General features: G+C 40.1%; 1 protein-coding gene across 1 annotated transcript in view; it reads right to left on the minus strand.

The window, feature by feature from the left end:
• Positions 1 to 2,962: 2,962 nt before the first annotated feature.
• Positions 2,963 to 20,948, minus strand: part of ADCY1 (adenylate cyclase 1) — a 274,667-nt gene continuing 256,681 nt past the window's right edge. The window contains exons 18-20 of the mRNA XM_090049959.1: positions 18,851 to 18,965; positions 16,346 to 16,470; positions 2,963 to 15,492 (exon numbers count right to left, since the gene is read on the minus strand). Of these exons, the coding sequence (XP_089906085.1) occupies positions 15,154 to 15,492; positions 16,346 to 16,470; positions 18,851 to 18,965 (579 nt within the window). The 3' untranslated portion in view covers positions 2,963 to 15,153. The remainder of the gene's footprint in view (positions 15,493 to 16,345; positions 16,471 to 18,850; positions 18,966 to 20,948) is intronic.

Below are 20,948 nucleotides of genomic sequence, written 5' to 3' on the forward strand. Positions count from 1 at the left end.
GCAGGTACAAGGTAACCTGGGGGATAGTGACCATTGATTGATTGAATTCACTATCTGGCAAAGGGTGGGTAAACTAACCAGCAGGGCTGAAGTGCTAGACTTCAGAAAGGCTAACTTCAATGTGCTCAGGAGATTAGGTCATTAAAACTCAAGAGCATGGGCAAAATGGGGGTCTAGGAAGGGTTGTAGTTGCTCAAGGGAGCGATCCTATGGGCACAGAAGGAGACAATCCCATTGCACATAAAAGGGGACAAAGAGGCCAAGAAGCCCTCTTGGCTGAACAGGAAAGTCAAGGAAAGCCTAAGGGCAAAGAAAGAGGTATACAGGCTATGGAAACAGGGGGTAGCTACCAAGGAGGAGAATACCGCCCAGCTTGCACTTGGAGGGAATCAGTTAAGAAGACGAAAGCAGGATTAGAATTTGAGCTGGCAACAAAAATTAAGGAAAACAAAAAGTCCTCCTTCAGGTATATAGGGAGCAAAAGAAAGACACAGGATAGTATAGGAATCTCCCAGTTGGATCATAGACAGACACAGGAAGGATACCAGTCCACCAAATGTTAGCGAAGACTAAGTGAAGGGGCACTTGGAGAGGTTGGATGTGTTCAAGTCAGTGGGCCTGGATGAACTTCATCTAAGGGTGCTGAAGGAATTGGCCAGTGTCATAGTAGAGCTGCAGGTACTCATAGTGCTTCGGTCAGGTCCCAGAGGACTGGAAAAGGGCTAATCTCTTATTTTCCCTATTTTCAAGAAGGGGAGGAGGGATGAACCAGGAAACTATAGGTCAGTTAGCCTCATCTCTATTCTTGGGAAAATTGTGGAAAAAAACATTAAGGATCGTATTTGTAGGAGCCCAGCAGGGGAAATAATGCTGGAAGGAAATCAGCACAGGTTCACTGTAGGTAGATCCTGCCTGGCTAACCTTGTTTCTTTTATGACCAGGTCACAAAATGCTTAGAGGCAGAAGCTGAGGTAGATGTCATCTACCTAGACTTTAAGAAGGCCTTTGATATGGTATGGACAGATAAGGTTCTTTGGGTGAATCTAATATCTTTTTTTCGACCAACTCCTTTGATACCCCTTTGATATGGTATCACATTTTGTTCTCATAAATAAACCAATGGGCTGTGATGTAGATGATTACATGGTCAGGTGGGTGGCAAATTGGCTTAGGGGTTGCACCCAGAGAGGATGGGTAGATATTGACCTGGAAAGATGCAGGCAGTGCAGTCCTGCAAAGCTCGGACCTTGGACTGGTGCTATTCAATGTTTTCATCAGTGACTTGGACAAAGGCATAGAGAGCACTCTGTCCAAGTTCACAAATGAGACCAAATTATGGGGCAAAGTTAACACACAAGATGGTAGGGAATGGATCCAGGTGAATCTGGACATGTTGGAAAAAATGGGCAGAATGAAATAGCATGCAGTTCAACAAAGACAAGTGCAAAATGCTGCACCTGGGCAAAAAGAACCACCAACACATTTACAGGCTGAAGGATGACCTTCTCAGCAGCACAGCAGCAGAAAGGGATCTTGGAGTCATAGTTGACTCCAAGATGAAAATGAGTCGTCAATGTGACAGTGATCAACAAGGTTAACTGCATTTTATCATGCATTAGCAGATGCACGCCGAACAGGTCCAGGGATGTGATGCTTCCCTTCTATGCAGCACTGGTCAAGCCACAGTTGGAGTACTGTGTCCAGTTTTGGGCACTGCACTTGAAGAGGAATATGGAGAATATTGAGAAGGTTCAGAGGAGGGACACTCGTATGGTCAGAGGCCTGCAGGCAAGGCCCTGCGAGGAGAAACTGAGGGATCTAGATCTTTTCAGCCTTTGCAAGAGAAGCAGGGAATAGGAGATACTCTATTTACTAAGGTACCCCTTGGAGTAACTAGGAACAATGGCCACAGATTGATGGAGAGCAGATTTAGTTGGACATTAGAAAGAACTTCTTCACAGTAAAGATTGCCGGAATCTGGAATAAGCTTCCAAGGGTGGTGGTGCTCTCCTCCACCCTGGGGGTCTTCAAAGGGAGACTGGACAAGCATCTAACTGGGGTCATCTGGCCCCAGCCCTCTTTCCTGCCCAGGGCAGGGGGGTCAGACTTGAGGACCTACTGAGGTCCCTTCTGACCCTAACATCTATGAATCTATGAAAATAAAAACTTCCCATTGGGTGTGTTATATACATCTACTGCTGGCTAGGGAAAAGGAGGTAGCCTGCAGTCTAGTTGCTCCTGCACTTCTCTGTGGCCATATTTTACCAGTATTTGCACTTCTTTGCTTCTCTCTGCTTTTGCAGAGGGTATGGGTGCATACAGTCTAGTCAATGCAAAACTCACAATAGAAGTAGGACTCAGCCCATAGGGCTTTGTAGTCTAAGGCAGAGGTGTGGTCAATGTATCTGGCCCCATGGGCCAGATTAGTTGTACAGGTCTGATCCCCAGCCTGGATCAGGCCCATGGATCCCCACGCGCTTCCCCTGTCATCCCCTCTGCATGCCAGATCCAGCACATGTGACATCTGCTCTGGGGCTGTGCTACAAATAGCATCATCTCTGCCCAGGTGGCACAGTTATGGACTGGCCTAGGTGGGCACCACATACAGTGCAGATGCTGAACTGGCCAGAGTGGGTGCTGCACGCAAGTGGATCTTGCATGCGGTGCACCTGCCAGGCCCTCTGTCCAGGGCTGGTCTGGCACATGTTGCATGCGGTCAATTCGAGACCCAGGGGCAGTACTGGGGCCTGGATGACAGTGTTCATGGGCCAGATCTGGCCCTCAAGCATATCTTGACACCCTTGGTATAAGGCAATTGTGAATGTAAAATTGTAAGATTTCTAGAGTTCTTAGACTGTGAAAAGCAACCTTCTAGAACAATGTAGTGTGATGGAATTAATATCACTCAGGAAAACAACTGTTTATTCAAGCAAATTTTTCCTTTATTTTTTAATTAGGTTCCAGAAATTGTAGTAGTGCAAACACTCAGTATAAAAGTTGCAATAAGAAATTTACATTCACATTTAACATTTCAGTCCATTCACTTTGTAACATAAAAAATAGGACAAATATTCAATTGCTCTTCTCAATTTAACAATCCTGAAAAAGACTGGAAGATACTCTACAATATTCTATTTACATAAAAATAGACCCGTATTATTTATGCAAATCTATCATTAGAAGTTACCCATTGTTAAGTTATTGTATTTGTACTGTATGTATTTATATATAGTGTATGTGTGCGTGTGTGTAGATATATAAAATATTTCCTTTAAGCATCAGTGGGCTACAGTAGATTGAAAAAATGACATCTTCACCCACTAGTGTGTTCCTTAAAGCTATGAATATTGATATTGTTTACCTACATAGATGGTCCATAACAACACAGTAGGCCTCATCCTGTTCCCTTTGAAGTCAATGGTTAACTTTTTCTCCCCCACTTTGACATTAGTGGGAGAGGAACTGGTCCCATAATATAAAACCTGATCCAAAGCTGATTGGAGTCAATGCTTTCATCAACTTCAATGGGTTTTAGATCAGGCTTATGAAGATCTTCTATAAGGTCTTTATACCAACACAACTGAGGGAAATGTTAGTTTGCTTTGTACTGTATATGGTGATAAAGAACATATTTTAAATAACTTGTATTATGTAAACAAGTTGGGAAGAATATACAATTAATTGCAAGCTTCTTGTAGTGCAGGTTAAACAGCAGATAGAATTATTTCTACTGAATGCTTTTGTAAATTACTGAATGAATACCATGACTGCTTACCTAAATCTCCTCTTTAATAATGCATGCAGTGCTTGTAAGCCACATTGAAGCATGTGTTATCATATATATTTGAATATATAAAGCAGAATTACTTTATACTAGGCTCTTTCTCCTCTTAGAATTTCTCTTCTTATTGATAAGCTTAAATGTCTTTGGGACACCCTTAAGCATTTCATGGAGCTTCAATGGATAATAACGTCAACTATCATCTCATGAGAGGAAGATTTTGATTGTAGAAATAGACACATTCCATTTTCTGCTTTCTACCTGATTGGTACTGGACCTTTCATTAGTAGAAAGCAAAAACACAGGAGGCAGAGAGCAGACAGCGTACATTCTTTCTACCCTTCTCAAATTAGACCATCAAACCCTTTAGAATGTCTTACAGGCCATCCAGACCACTCATGAAAAATGGGGTCCTAGAAAACAAAACAAAATCTCTTGGGGGCAAGACAAGGAGTAACTAACATTAATGTGCCAGCTGTACACTGGTACAGTGATAAAATCCTGACCCCTAGGAAATCATCAGAACTTCAGTTGGACTTGAATTTCACCCCTTTTGCAGTTTCTCTGCAGCATAATTTATCCTTTAAACATGTCTAGAATATTTAAAACAATTTGGGAAGCATACAGCGGATTTATGCTTAAAATATTAAAATTTGTGCACTGCATCCCACAGAATATAACTATAGTTTATACTGCATACCTTATTTTCAATATTATGTTTAATTTAGATTGCATTTTTGCTTCACACCTCACCTTCAAAATCAGAGGCTCCATTCAAAATCCTGACCCAACTGAAGCCAGCAACAAAACTTCCAGTAGACTTGGTTGGGCCAGTATTTAAACTGGGGGCTTTAATTAAGTCACTGGAATTGAAATCAGTGTTAATGTTCTTTTTATATAAAAGGAAATTCCAAAATGACAATCTGTGCAAGCTAAACTACAGGCAAAAGTGAAATTCAACAAAGGTGCCTAGCAACAACATGTATCTAACTAATAGGAAATGTATTTGAGAGTCCCACAAATGTCTCTCTTCATAAAGGAACAATCTTTCCCTAAAGACTGGACCATAAGAGAAATCTTACCGTCCTTACTCATGTAAATATTCTCAATAACTTTAACAGGACTATTTGTGTGCATAAGTGAGGAGAATTTGGCTTTTTTCAGTCATTCAACAAATAGACTTGATTTTAAGAAACTGGAATGAATACGGCATGTAACGAAAATCAGTAATAATTTAAACTGAAAAGTTTAAAGGGCATCTTCACAGACTGTAGAATCAGGCAGAAGACCTGCAAGTCTACAGTACTTAAAAACGTGTTTTAAATACTATTCTATTATTTCAATTTAAATAATATACAATCTTTCTGAAAAATACAAATATGTACATTGTTGTAAATGCTTAATAATGAGACCCAATTCTAGTAAGAAGCAAAATTATTCTTCCTAATAGACATGTGGTGCAAAAGCAGCATTACTATATATTGGTTTGCTTAACAGCCCCAAATGCTGCTTCCAAAAGGAGTACACATGGGTACGCCTTCCATGTGTATGGGCACAGAATCTAATGGTGGATCAAAGGTGTAAATGCATCAACAGATATCTCCTGATTGCAGCACAGATTATCCTCCTACAAATATTGGCCCCAAATACTGGATTTTAGAAAGGCATGCCTATATGTTTAATGGGACAGTGACTTATTTTCAAAATTACATGTGATATTTCAGGTCACAATTACCTGAATTCCAGGTTCAATTTGGTCATTTGCACATCAATACCTTACGAAAAATACCTATTTGAAAGCATTCATTAACCTTTACGATCTAATGCAGGGATGGGCCATTATTTGGGCCCAAAGGTCACTTAGGAAATTTTGGTGAGCTGTTGTGGGCTGGGTTAACCTGACATTCTTCTATGACCGGTGCCAGGTCAATACCCCTCACCTCCAACAGCTCATCAAAACTAAGTGACTCTGCTCTGTGCTCAGCTGGGTGGATGGGATCAGGTTGCAGGCAGGTGGGGAAGGGCATCCAAGAGGGGGATGGGCTGGTGGGGCTGAGGCTGCAGTTTGGATTGTGGGGCCACGACAGTGCAGGGACAAGGCCCAAGGAGCTTCCCACACACCCCTGAGATCGTTACGAGTTCCAGTGGTGGGGCTGTACAGGGAGCGGATCACAGCTCTGCCCCAGCCCTCAGCTCTGCGCTGGCACTGCCCTGTGATCCTGGCCCTACCCACCTGTCCTCGTTCTGGACGTCATTCCTCACCCACTGGCACCCCTATTCAATCCACCTGGCTGCATGTCCTGCCCACGTGGGTCCCACTGCTGGCAGTGGGTGTGGGGCAGTTGGGTCGAGGTGCCCAGGCAGCGGGTTGGGGCTAGTGGCAGTGGCAGCCAGAAGGAGCTGCCACTGCTAGGAAGGGAGTCTGGCCATTGTTGCTGCCCCAGCCCTGCTGCATACCAGGGGATGGCATAACCAGCTACACATGCCACAGCCTGTGCAGCTGGGCCAGGTGGGACCAAAAGACCTGCTGCAAACTGAACAAAATCCCTTGGTGGACCAGATCTGGCCCACAAGCCATATTTTGCCCACTCCTGATTTAATGCAATCCTGTAATGATCCCAGTTAGCTAAATCACCTTAACTGTGACCCCATATGAAGGAAGGTTAAAGCTGGAAAGGTTCTGCTAAATTTCATTAAAAATTTAATCCCTATTATGGGTTTCTGTGTTGTTTCAAAACTTTATAGAAAGGTATTCTCCATTGAAATCTGTTTTTAATTTCTAAGGAAGTGTACTGGTTTTACCCCTCCCAGAGTTTTATAAGTCTTTCCCATTTGGACGGCTACACGTATGCTTGCCTGGCTGCACTGATGCACAGGAGATAACTCAACATTAACATGTTTAAACTACTACAATATCATCTTAGGAAGCATTTCCTCACAATTGACCTAACTACAGGAAGAGTGGGACAAGCTGCCTAAGAAACTTGTAGAATTTTATTCAGTGGAGGTTCACAAAAAACATTGGACTAGCATCTATCTGGGACATTTTAGAAATAACCAGTCCAGCATCCATTCAGGGAGATTGGACTAAATGACCTGCGAGACCCCGTTGGACTCTACAATTTTTTCATTTACATATGATTAATTCAAATTTGTATGCAGAAATGCCAGTGTGCACAGATGCAAATTAGGCAGTTGGTTTAGAATCACACTTATTTTTCCAAATCAAGCCTTATATAAATCAACTTTGCTATAAAAGTAAGAGCAAGAATACCATTGGGAGAAGGATTTTTATTGTGGCTATTTTGTTAAACACAAAGAATTTCTTTGTGATAACGCACACAGTTCACCTTAAATTGAACTACATTTAAATCCGAACATGTTGATGCATCACTTGATTCCACTTCAAAGTGATAGGAAGAAACCCCCCAAGCCACCCAAATTGTAAAGAGCCCATTAAAAGAGCTTAAAATGCCTTCAGTTTGTTAACTCCAATCTCTAGTTTTTTTGTTAACTGCTCCTAGCTTTGACACATCTACGATACAAGCAGCATGCCAGGCACTTAAGCAATAAGACACAATAGTGTGCAGCATTGCTGTAGTTAATGCACACCTTGGCATTGGCCTAGTCTACGATGACAGTTTTTAGCAGTTCTAACACCTACTGCCTAGCTATACTGGTGCTAGCAAGAGATAGGAGTTCAGTGTAGTCTGAGAACAGACATTTTACTTATGTGTTTTCTCAACCTGTTCTGCACAGCAAGGCCAGATTTTCAAAAGTTGCTCAGTTACCCTTTTTAGGCACCGAACTCAGTAACCAGATTTTAGGAACAGTTTAGCATGCTGGAAACTCTGTCCCCCTGTTTGGACTTCCTAAATGGGAGCTGTATACCATTTAAAAGATTGACCCACAAATCTAGTATTATTGCAGCTGTGCTGGTGCTGGACAAAGCTGGGGAGGAAAGTGACAAAAATGCTCCATACAGATGCCACCCTGGAGCCTGCTTCTCCATTCTCTCCTACTACTTTTATGCCAGTATGACTTGGCTTCATTGGAGCCATGGTGGGCTAAATCTGGAGTAACAGATCAGAGAAGCAGTCCCCTAAAGCATATGGTAAGGCACAAGAAAAGCCAAGAGCCTCCAGCCAGCATGTTGGCTCTGCACATGAGCCAGTGCTAATCTATCATCTAAAATGCTTTACTGTTATAAAACAGGCATTGAAAGAAGAAAATAGAGCATTCCAAAGTATTTTTTAAAAAATTCCTAAGACAATTCCAAAAAAGTCCGTTGAGAGATGTTATACATTACCATGAACTGTAAACAAGTTTAAAATTTAAGACCTGATTCAACCAAGCACTGGAATAATAACTTAACTTTAAGCACATGCTTTACTCCTATTGATGTGAAGTGTACGCTTGAGTAGGTTGCTGGCTTAGGTCGTTAGAACCTGACCCGGTGCCACTGAACCCACCGGGAGTATTGTCATTGGTTTCTAAAGGAGCAGGATCCAGCCTTACTGCTCTTCCCTCTGCTCATTACTGACTGCAGATTTTCATACCTTTCTCTAGTTTGGGCCACACTTGCTACGTGCTTTTGACTGTCCTGCTGTCTTGCTTCAAAGCACCCATTTGCTGTTCAACATTTCAAAAGGGAAATGCTGGCCAATAGGCAGATCCTGCATACATGTGCTCTTATTTCTTGGTTTTGTTTTTGAAAACAAAACAAAGCAAACAGAAACTAGGACCATGATGGGAGAATGTATGTCAGAAATAGTCCGAAAGCTGGGCAAGGAAGGGAACAAAAAAGGAGAGGAACCAGTGAGGAAAGAAACAGAAGAATGTCAGGCTGAAGGGTGGAGAGGTTGAGGCATAGTTCAAGTTGTCATCATAATAATTACATGACATTTGCAATTAAGCACCCACTGAATTTGAGATGAATATCATATTTCCATGATTAACTATCAAATTATGAGAAGCCAATATTACACTATAAAGATTTGAGATCAAAGGTACTTGAAGTATGAAGTAAGGATCAATGTCTTCATTTATGATGACAAGGTTACTTACAGAAAGAGTCATGTTAATTAATCATGCAGTCATGTGACCAGTTCAGTCAAATAATTTTAAAGTACTATTATTATACTAAATATAAATCTACAAAATATAAAAAGTCCATGTTAACCACAGAACAAGTCCTACACATGACATAGAGCACACATGCACTTTTCTCCAAAGCCACCAACCTCAGTGCTGTGCTGTGGTTAGTGATCTCACATTATATTATTGATTTATTATATAGCAGTTGTTTAAATAGTTCATCAAATACTACCTAGCTACAAGACAAGATAGTACAGCTTCAAAAATGATGCATGCTTGCTATTTTTGTTGTTAAATATAAAACCAGTATCTTTAGGATTCCATGTTTTCACAGGAGATTATGGAGAAATTATTCAAAGGCCGTTTTTCCTATGTAAGAGACCAAATTAAATTCCTCTGAAGCATACGCTCCAATCAACTGGAGAATTAAATTCTGCTCTATTCTACCAGTGTACTGATATCAGAATCTACCTTTGGTTTTGGTACACTGTAAATCAATGGGGGCTTTGTCATTAACTTCAATGGGAGCAGGACTGGTACTTTATAGAGGAGATTCAAGAGGGGGAAAAAAGAAAAAACGAAGAGCCAAGTTTATTTTTTATAACAATTCTATTCAGTACTTTGTGTGGAACTATAGTTCATTCTGGAACAACATGAGTCAAAATAAGGCCATAGAATTATTATTTTTTTATATATAGAGAGATGATATTTGAATTGTGTACTTTTCAGATACAATAACTTATTACCACATAAAAATACAATCTGGGTAACATCAATGGACCAAATTTGCCTCCTATACCTTCAGCAGTGTTGCACCTGCATACAGCAATGATGAATCAGACACCTGGTCTTTCTCCCTGATGCCTCTCATAATTCAAACGTGTCATCACACGGTACCCATTGAATGCCAGATGTTATACTGTTATAACCTAGTATATCCATTCACTTTTTATATTACAGTATGTGGAGTTTATTGCTTCTAAGGACCAAAAGGTACCGTATAAAGATAGCATAGATGTTGATAGCACATTTCATATATCGTATTATGGGCCTAGAAACACTGAGGTTGGCAGACCATGATAAGTAGATTATAGATTTGCTTCTTCTTTTGCTTTTTTATATTTTGCTTTTGCTTTGCTGAACGCACATGCAACTAGTGGATTAAACTGTGTGTCAAAAGTGATATGTCAAAAACGTTTAGGAAAACTTACTGTTTTGTTTTACTGAAGTCAGGCATGAGTGGCATGCAGTAGATTGCAAGGAAAAGCGAAAGGACATCCATTTCCAAAGGGTTTATAATCTTCATGCACATGTAAAACTTCTGTTACAAAAATCATTGACATTTGTTAAAAGTGTGCCTTTTTGCATTTTTATACAAGTGTACATGCAATAACCTGTCATAGCTAAAACTATTTACAAAATTTCATACAATACATATTTTAAAGTGAATAATACATGAAAGGCCAATGTTTTTAACACTGTACAAGATTAAAAATAAATAAGGCATTATAATACAGTTTTATCACAAATTAAAAAATGTTGCTTTTCACTGCAATACAAAACTCTAACTTGAAAGAACATTATGGCTAAATAGTCCTCCTGTTTAGACAGGAAATATACAGAATTTGGACTTGCTGATGACTGAATTAATGTTTTGTTTCAGCTACAAAGCAGATAATTAAATGAATGAAAATGATTCATTTTGAGTACTTGTTAATATACTCATATCAAGAGCACAGAAATGGCACAGGGCATATATTGTTTTCTGACAACAATGTTTCCCAAGTATTTTCTTTGCATTGTAACTACATTACAGGGGAAAATGGGGAAGACATTCAGGCCTGTAATCTTTTCTCAGTTACTGTGTTGTACAGAGAGAGCAACTTTAGCAATGGTATTGGAAATTAACACCAGTATTTAATTGGAAATTAAAACCAAAAGTAGAATCTGGAACCCATAGCCCCTCAAGCTCTTGTTGATTTCAATGGGGGCCATAAAGAACACATGCTTGCACCTAATGAGATGAAACTTTAGGCTCTCTCAAAAATCTCACTTGGAGAAAGCAGAGCTAACTAATATGCATGTGTTTCAGGTGACAGCGATGTAACGTCAATGCTCACAGATGAAAATATCTACAAAGAACCAATTCACTTTACCTGCTGGGTAAAATTGCTTTCTAATCAATGCAAGTGTAAAATGTTTGGAAATATCTAGCCAGTAGTTCAACTGAATGCCAGTTCATAATTTCAATGTTAGAATAAAAAATTGTTTAAAGATAAAGGTAGCATAGGAATATCTTGAATTAGGTCCCAAGAGAGAAGAAAGTCTGAAGACTTCTGATACTTATCTGCTTATATAAAGAATGAAAGACTTCAATTATTACTATTATCTTAAGAGAAAACGTGCAAACTGATGTGAAATATTGTGCTTGCTACCCACAGACATGAAAGCCATCTTGCCAAAAGTGGGACCTCTTTAGTGAAGGGCTCATTCTGGTTCAACTGCTTCAAGCTGACAGCTACACAAGAATAAAATTAAAACACAGGAGAGAATTCTGCCCACCATGTTCCTAGCTGAGCTTCCTTAGTAGGAGGAGATACAGACATACAAAGGGCAGAATCGACCCCCCTAGAAGTGGGGCTACAGCAAGATCACCCAGTGAAAAACCTCAGCGCTTTAATTGAAAACTAGTAAATGCATCAAATATATATTACTGCATGAGTAATAATGGACCTGACCCAAAGTCCATTAAAATCATTGTGAATCTTTGAAATTACTTCTAGTGGCTTTGGATTAAGCCAAACATTATCCACAGATGGCTGCCACAAAGAAATATAAAGAACAGTTTCTCAAGCTTGGCAAGTCTGCATTTGTTGATGTAACACAATTAGTACTGTAATTTTCCCTGGATAGTGGTTGCTAAAGTTTTACGGAAATAAAGGCGGGGAGAGGCAGAATATGCAAAGTAAAAAAAAAATGTACCTGGAGAAGGGTAAATAGGGAAATAATTGTTAATAAGAAGGAAGAGCAGAGAGGCAAAAACACAGTTTTCTTATACTGATAGTATGGTGAGTGGAACAGTACAGCCTGTTGTAACTGATGCAAAACATTTTCTACTGTAATCTCACTGTCACATGCTCATAGCTTTTAAACTGTTTGCTTTAGAGCTGAAATCTTCCATGTTTCTCCACTGTGCATTCTTAAACTATGCAGCTGTGGGGAAAGGACACACTTCCTCATTATATAACAAACAAACAGAAACCAGAACAGAAAAAGCACGCTGTGTTCTATGAATATGGCAAACACAACTGAATACTTGAAGCTTACATGGAAAGTGTCCTTGCTGAGGTCACATGCCTTTGATTATGGAGGAAAGCAGTAGCAATATATAACTGAAAGCTTTTAATCACGCTCACTGAGAGGTGGCTAAAATGTTGGTAAGAACATGCCCAGTAACATAACTTGGGGTGTGAGCAGGAATCCACCAGCTTTGGGTACCAGTTTAGAGAGGGCACCAGAATGGCAGCCCTCAGCCTGCACCATTGCAACTGCTGAGGCAATGACAACTGGAGCAGCCCCTGTTCAGAGAAGTAAGCACTCACTCTCCTATTCCCCCCCATGGTGCCAAAATGTCAAATGCCGTCCCTACAATTCCTACAATTTAAAAGAGCCTAAGAAATACTATATTTAAATTGTTCCTTGGTGCTCATTCTATGATTGCAGTTCTGAAGTGTTACTACTATTCTAAAACAGCATCAATGCAAAGATATAGTGTTTTACTTTGATATCAGTGAAATTATGCCTGGGCTTAGTTTAACTCATAACTTTTGAACGGCCTAAATTTTTAACTGATGGAATTGCACATAGATGATATTTTCCATTTTGCTTAAAAGTTTAGCTTAATATATGATGGTAACACATGATATAAAACGTACAGAATAAGTAGTGTAGCCACATTATCATGGCTTTTGGAGCTCCTCCCCTCCCTTCTCCAATATAAAAATTGGGAAATGCGAAGGTGTATTTTAAGAATATAATTGCAAAATTGCATGAAGTTAGTTTACTGCTATGTAGTTATATTACAACGTATTCTCTCTAGTTTTCATGACCTAGCTCTTTAGATGGGCACCCTCACCACAGCATTTGAGCACTGCACAAATATTACTGAACTTTTCCTAACACCACCCTTGTGAAACAGAGGACCGTTATTACAAACAGAGAAACACAGCAATTAAGTGCTTTGTGGAAGATTGCACAGGAAGTCCATGGCATAGCCAAGAACTAAATCACATTTCTTAAGTCCAACTCAGTGTCTTAATTACACAACTAATTTCCAATCTCCATAATAAAAAATGTAGCTGACACACTGACTATTGCTACAAAAATTAGTCAAGTGAAGTCAAGTGCATCACAAATTAGTGATGCACAATGGGCCCTTGTTTCAGCTACAAGGATTGGCTCCCATTCAATTAAATGTTCAGATTCTACTGTGATGAGGGTGGTATGAGAGGATAGATAAGTTGACTTTACTATCATAAAAGTCTGTAGTGGGAGAGTGATGGCACTGAAAACCCAATACTGTTCCCACTACCAGAACCCCTCAGTGGCTTCAGTGGGACAATAACTGAGTATAATGTCTGCATTACATAGCAGAAAAGGTGCAGATCTGTTCTTTAGCAAATTAAAAAACCCCTCCAAAAACCGTTAACACTTCCCCTAAGTTTTTGTCTCCATTCCAGAAAGCTTCATTGAGTGTTTAACTTTTGCTTCTCCCCGATGGTGTTGTGACAGCAATCCATGTACCATGTGTGGCTTGGGACCCTCACTAGTGTGATCTGTGGCTGCCTCATTTTTAATACAGAAGTGGATTTCACATGAGCTTGACTAAAACTGAAATATTGCACACTGAGGCAATCTCTGGGGGCTTTATCTCTATATTAAAACTAAGAGCAACTAAGGTGGGCTTTCTTTTCTGTAAATTAAAATCAACTCTTAAACTCCTTGTAAGTTATAAGAATGTTCCTCATCTCAGCAAAGTCTCATAATGTTTGCTTTCCAGAATCAGGTCTTGAAAAAAAAAATGTTGTTTTTCTCTAATCGTACAGTTAGGAAGAGTGAGGTTGGTGTAGGTATCAGAAAATAGTGGCATGCAATTAGAAGGGGAAAAAAGTATGTTGGCAAACATACAAATATAACAATACTAACAACAACATATTTGCAACTGATACAGGCCAGCCCTTTAAGAAATTCAAAAAGGCAGACCCAAATCCCTTGCACTGAGCAACACAATTTATGCTTTTAGTGAAAAAAATGGTAAGAACAGTGTTCCACTGTTCCTGTCTTCAATAAAATTGGCAGTGTGCATAAAGCAGGAAAGACTGTTTCTGTATTGCATAAGCATATTGCTGTGCTCACAGGATGGCACCTCTGGCTCACATAGGATCAAAGGTTCCATGCAGTATTTTAGTTACTTTTTTTTGTCTTTTAACAGAAAGAACACTTGTTAGTATCCTGTTATACTCCTAAGCTCTGATTTCTTCATACCATTGCACTGGAATTTTAAAACAACCCATTCAAAGCTACTGGAATATGCAAATAAACATTAAAAAATGCATCAGTTTTGCAGTCGGCTTAGTCCAGCTTTCAGTTACCAATTGTCTTACTGGTTCTTATCAACTTATTTCAAGCACTGCGAGTAAAGTTTCCATAATTCTTGCTATAGCCCCAGATAATTTTCAACTACCCAACTTCGTGTTCCTATAAGCAGCTTTACTACCTCACACCCAATAGCGCTAGCTATAATACTAGAGAAACCTTTTTGTTATGCCATTGCAGGTGGATGTGTAAATAAATACATATTTTATATATCTATCTATCTGTGGGGGTGTGTGTGTGTGTGTATATATATTTTATATATATATTATATATATATATATATAGTTGGTATATGTGCATATATAAATATATATGTATATATATGCACACACATACAGTGCCACTTTTACTTTTCGTAGTTATAGCATTCACCTTTAAAAATGCCAAGAAAATATTCCTTATATCCAGAAAATCAATATTTGACTTAACCTAACAGAGTTGCTAGCCCTTATTTGTTCCATTCCAAGAGTTCATTTATGCAGTTCCCAAGTTCTCTTTGGTTGGGTTGTAGTGATCCTTGGTTTATGCCATGGCCAACGACATTTGACTTCCCGGTGAAAATTCAGGCAACCGTTACTCATCGGAGTTTACTGCAGATGGCACAACCAAATTTCCTTGCTCTATGCCTCTTTCACAGCTGGCACAGAAGGAAGGTAATGTAGTGTTTGATTTGTGTGGGTGGCTGGCGCCTGAAGTGTTCCAACCCCAGGTTTTACAGTAAAGCTAGTCGCTGAAGACACCGAGGGACAACTGGTGCCAAGTTTGGTTTGAATGTTTGCTTTCCCATAGTGGTAGGTTTTCCGTTCTAAGTTTAATGACCGTGTTTGGGAATTGTCTCCATTGGCCTTTCCTTCAAGGAAATAGGTCAACATTTCACCTTTTCCTTTTACACTGACTTTTCCCCGGCATGCAAACTCATAACTACACCTCTTTAATATCCGCTGAACTTCCTCCGTCACCTGTTTAAAGAGAAACAGTGTTAGTTTTTGATGCTTTTATTCATTAGGTAGTCATAATATTACTATTGTTAAACAAAAAAAATATTTCTGACACTTTTACTACTTGTGATGAAAGATGCTTTAGGGAATGAATAACTTGTTTTCAGTTTCACTTGGAACTTATTTGGGGAATAATAATAATTAGTGATTTGGGGAATAATAATAATTAGTGATAGGCTTCAAGTAAGTATCAGATCTTGAGTCAAATAACTCCAATAGTTCCTGGGTGGTAATATTTGGAATAGAAATTTTTGTCTGTGGACACCAAATACAAAGCGTGGATAAAAGCTTCCAAAACTTCACTTGAGTCGCAAGAGCATTTTTGGAACAACAGTTTTCCAGACCAATGTCTTGCAGAATAATAACAACATATTTATAGTTTCCTTAGTCCAGAAAGATTGTACACAGCTATACAAGCAAAAGAAGATGTGACAGGATGCCAACTGTTGCAAATTCATACCCTGTACTTTCCTACTTAAGCAAAACTGTAATGAAGCCCAAAATAAAGAACTGTTTTTGGCAGCAGACTTGGACCCAAATCCATCCAACTGAATACACTACAGTAAGAACGTGAATGTGAAATCTGTCATTGTACTTGGACAAATGATCATTTGAGGATTTTGTCTCTTCACAGTAGTGCACCAGATAAAAGAAGAATCAGTACAAACCAGGCATCTGAATCATCTTGAGAACAGTATTATCTTCATGAAATCCTTAGAAGTAGCTTCTAAGCAGCCTTAGAAATGCAACCATAGGACTGCTAATAATTAGGAGAAATTTCAAGCTTAAACAAATGTTATTGGTATGTACTCACCTGAATTTTACCTTGTACTCCAGTACTATCCATTCTACTGGCAACATTTACAGTATTCCCCCAAATATCATACTGTGGTCTCCTGGCCCCAATGACTCCTGCCACTACAGGACCAACATTAATACCTAAAAAATAGAGGAAAATTTTTTTATTTTTCTGTTATTGCTTCAAAGGCTACACCTCATATGTATGATAAACAGTAACCCACTGGTTGCTGTAACTACCAAAACATTTTCCCCCAGACATAACACATAGCATTATCATCATCATCTTGCATTTGAACCCAAGACAAGATTTCTTAAAAGCTTTAAAAATGAAACCACATCTGTCCTGCCACACCTGAAATTCAGCATCAGTTTATAAAAAAAAAGGAAAGAAAAAAAAACCAGTTAAACCTATGGATTTCAATATTTTTGGTGAAATAAACCACCTCTGAGGTGAACTTAGTACAAGAGAGCAAAGTAACACTACTACAGTTCAGAGCAAGAGGTTAATGATCCTGATTGCTTCTTATGGACTCTTATTATTCTTATTAAGCTGTAGCCCTCCTCAGTGCGTGTTCATAAGACAGACACAGTCCCCAGGCTAGGAAACATCAGGAGCCCCTGGGATAACAGGCAACAGGTCAAATTAAAAATCTGGATACCAGCTTATGTAAATATTCTACAAGCAGAACACAAGCTCCATTAGAAGTGCTGGGGGTAGAGGACAGCATGCAGAACTGGCACCTACATTTCCCCTTTGGAAAAACAGTGACAGCTCCCACAGCTTTGGCTGGTTTTGTTAGGCTGGTGTGGAAGGAAGGAGAGGCTTTGCCTTCCTGAGGGTGTTCTACACAGCAGCTGGTGCTGACTCTCTCAGGCACTGTGCAAAGACCAGGGCTGTGGCTTCCCACAGTGAAGTTGGACAGATTAGGCGAGAGAATTCTTGTGCATGTCTAGCTTCAATGAGGTTCCAAGGACATTTTGCAGAAAAGCACTACACCAGGAAAGAAGGGGAAAAAAATCCAGCTGCAAAGAAGGGGGGTGAGGGTAGGGGTGGCCTAGACTGTAACATCTCCTTCTATCACAATTGATGACTCTCCTCTCCATTGCTAGAATCCTTTCATATGCTCCCACCCAGATTAAAAACTCACAACCATTGAGTTAGGACACAAAAGGAGTGAGGATGGGGGAAGCTAGTCATGTTAGAAGATTTTACAGAGATGAGAACAACAAGGGAGGTACCAGTGGGGAAGATCTGGAAGATGGTACCTGTAGCAAGAAGGGAAATGGCTCTTGGGGGGTGAGGATCACATCGCTATTCTTCACATGGAGAACTGCATGCAAGTGTGTTTGTGTGGTGTAAGAAAGGACTGAAGGAGGGGTAGGGGACTTGATTTGTTGGAGGAAGCAGCAGCTGCACAAACCAGGTGGAAAGATTAGCTAAAAGCAAGAATACATATCTTAACAACATAATAAATATTTTTAGACGTCTTTACAAACTATCTGTACGCTAGAGCTACATGGAAAGCTGTTATCCTGTCCTAGGAACGCTTTTGAGATTTCACATTTTTTTTCTCATCTGAAATGGGATGAAATTAATTTAAATATTCATTGAGTAGGATTTTGAACCCAGTGCTCTCAGAGTCTCAGGTGAATGCCCCAACTACCAAGCCAGAGTCAGTCCTTCTATTAATTTCACACAACTGAACAGCTCTAAGAGGAGAGCTCCCCGCCTCAGTATAGCCAGTAGACTACTTAGCAGAGTACTCATCTGAGGTGGGGAAGTACTGGTTTAAATTACTGGTCGATCTCCAGAAACTGACTTTTGGTCTTCCCCACCTCAATTTACTGTTTTAATCACTGAATTCTGTATTAACTGGATCATGCATTGCGTACATGTGTATGCTCATTCATGCTCTCTCTCTTGACCAGAAATTTCACCCTGAGCCAGAGAAATGTTTTACAACGAATACTTTGTTGAAACCGATAGGTCCCCACAAAACAGTTTTGGATCCGGATAAACCAGGACTTTCTCCTGAAATACTATTCTCACGGGAGATCCCTATCCAGCTTTAATAATGCACCTACAATTATGTTCAAAAATGCAAGAACGCACACAAGTGAAGAACAGCCAGCTCTGGTATAAAATGCACAGCAAGGTGAGCAGACACAGCTTGGCAGGAAATAAAGACTAACATCATAAGCAATTGAACCTGCAGGATTTTAGGTAAACATTGTGTAAGAAACCAAATGGAACTGGACAAGAGGACAGATGTCCTTAGTGATTAATACCTTCATTTTATTTTCTCCCACATTATATGTGAAACAGCTACTAAAATTAATTGCAGCAGTTCCAATGTGTCAATGGTAAAAAGGGTCTTCACTGAGACCCTTCATGCTCCCAGTTTTACTGAAGAGCAGAGAAGGGGAAATTCTTTACTTTTATGCCTATGTATTATCATGGAGAAAGTCAGCAAACAGCAGTGCTTTGCTTGTAAGCTAACTGTAGAAACAGACTTACCGACTCGTAGGACAAACTCGTTGTAAGACTGATAGTTGATTTCATCAAGAACATCAAACATCTCTATTGCAAAATCTGCCAGTGTACTCAGGTGGGAATAAATAGATTTTTTAGCCTAGATGCAAAAATAATGTTTTATATTAGATTTACATAGTACTCAGACGCTGATGAAACACTGCCATGAAAAACAAACAAAAAACCCAGAAGGCTTTGAACAGAATATAAATGCTTTTGCTAAATATGAAATTGAACTTTTAGCTGTGTTTGGAAGACAGGCACTGTCTTCTCAAGATCTGAACTTGTTTCTTTTTTGAAACCAAAAACCTTGTGGAAAAGTGTTTTGCCAACTAAAGGGCTATAGCTGTGTGGAAAGGATTATGATCCATCCCACTGCAAAACTGGATCTTCACATGAAAGATATCTGCAGTTACTGCACTCCTCTCTCCTCTGGTTTTTGGGTCTTTTCCAGCTTTATGGTTCTGAGGTCTGCTTATGTTCCCTCTAACAAAATTTCTGTTGAGTTTACTGGAGCCAGTTTGGCTTTATCCATTGCACAAAGGAGCTTCAACAGCTGGCAGGGAAGACTTGTGCTAGGTGAGCAGGGAGTTCACTCACTGTCCTCATGAGACATGATAGCACATGAGAAACATATTTTGGGGGCTGTCCAGAGAGTCCCATGAAGAATCTCTGTCAGACTGCCAGCCCTTTAACTGATTTTACTGTTGACCAAAGAATTTTGCAGAAATCAGGAAAAACTAAGTTTTTTTGTTGTTGTTTTTTTTAAATAAAGTTGACAAGGAGCATGAAGGTTACCCTTGGGCCATTTCCCATTTTAAGGAAGAGCTGCAGGCCAGGGCTAAGCATCTGTCAGACTGTTCCACAGCTGCATCCCTCTTGCTCTCATCCCTCTCCCTGTTCTCCTCCTCAGTGTTAGGTTGGTCCTTTTTCCTAACCCTCAACAAGAAAAGAAGGAGCTAGAAATACAGAAATAAGGAAACTGGCTGTCTACCAAGCTTCCAAGACCAGAGAAAGAGCAATGAAGGTCCCCTTGTTGGAGTCTTCTCTTTTATTAAGTTGTTTGCCTTTCACCTGTTTTTTCTCAGTTTCTGATATATGGTGTCATCATGTCAATTCTCTAGAACCATTTTCAGGATAAATGGCAACTACAGAATTTGTGCAGATTAGTGAGTACCTATTGTTGGTTTTCCAAATTCTCTTTGCACTGTATTAGCAATCTTCTAGCTTGCAAGAATAGATCCTAGCCCAGATGAATGAAAATCTGAGCAGTCACCCAATCCAGACGCCCAATTATGACACCAGGAATCTTTAACAAGTCTTTAACACACACACACACGTGCACACACACACACACACAGAGCAAAAGCTGTGTTATCTGGCATCCAGGGGGGATGTGGAATGCCTGTTAATCAAAACTGCTGGTTATCTGAGAGGCATCTATTCAGGTTGCTGCCCCTCCTGCTGTGTCCGGTACATCAGTGTGCTGGGAAGGGGGCCCCGCCCAGGCTGCTTTGCCCAGGGCCATGGGACGCGGAGAAATCAAAAGTGCCAACGTGGGACTTCCAGTTTCACTTTTGCCGTGTCAGTGAGCATGCTGGTTAATACAGCATCTGAGTTAGGAAAGTGCTGGATAGCACAGCTTTTACTGTACACGCATATCTATACACATACACACACACATACACGCACACACACAAGTCTGGACTTGTAGACTGCAAACCAGGAAAGCCAAGGCTGTGATGGAACTCCAGCTATCTACAAATATCAAGAAAAATTAAAAGTCCTTTTTTAGATATGTGGGGAGCTGGAGGAAGAGCAAGGGCAACATTGGACCGCTGCTAAATCAGATGGGACAACTGACAACTGATGCCCAGGAAAAATCAAACTTGCTAAATGGGTACTTTGCGTCAGTTTTCCATCAGTCCCATGGGACAGCCCTGCCCACTATGGGTCAGGGAGACCCAGGTGAGAGAGATTCCTTGCCCTCCATTGAAGCTGACCTCATGAAGGAACACCTTGACAGGCTGGATACCTTCAAGTCAGCCGGCCCTGATGGGCTACACCTAAGGGTACTCAGGGA

The sequence above is a fragment of the Crocodylus siamensis genome, chromosome 5 (genome assembly GCF_052110815.1).
Source record: "Crocodylus siamensis isolate JL-2025a chromosome 5, ASM5211081v1, whole genome shotgun sequence".
Lineage (NCBI taxonomy): Eukaryota > Metazoa > Chordata > Crocodylia > Crocodylidae > Crocodylus > Crocodylus siamensis.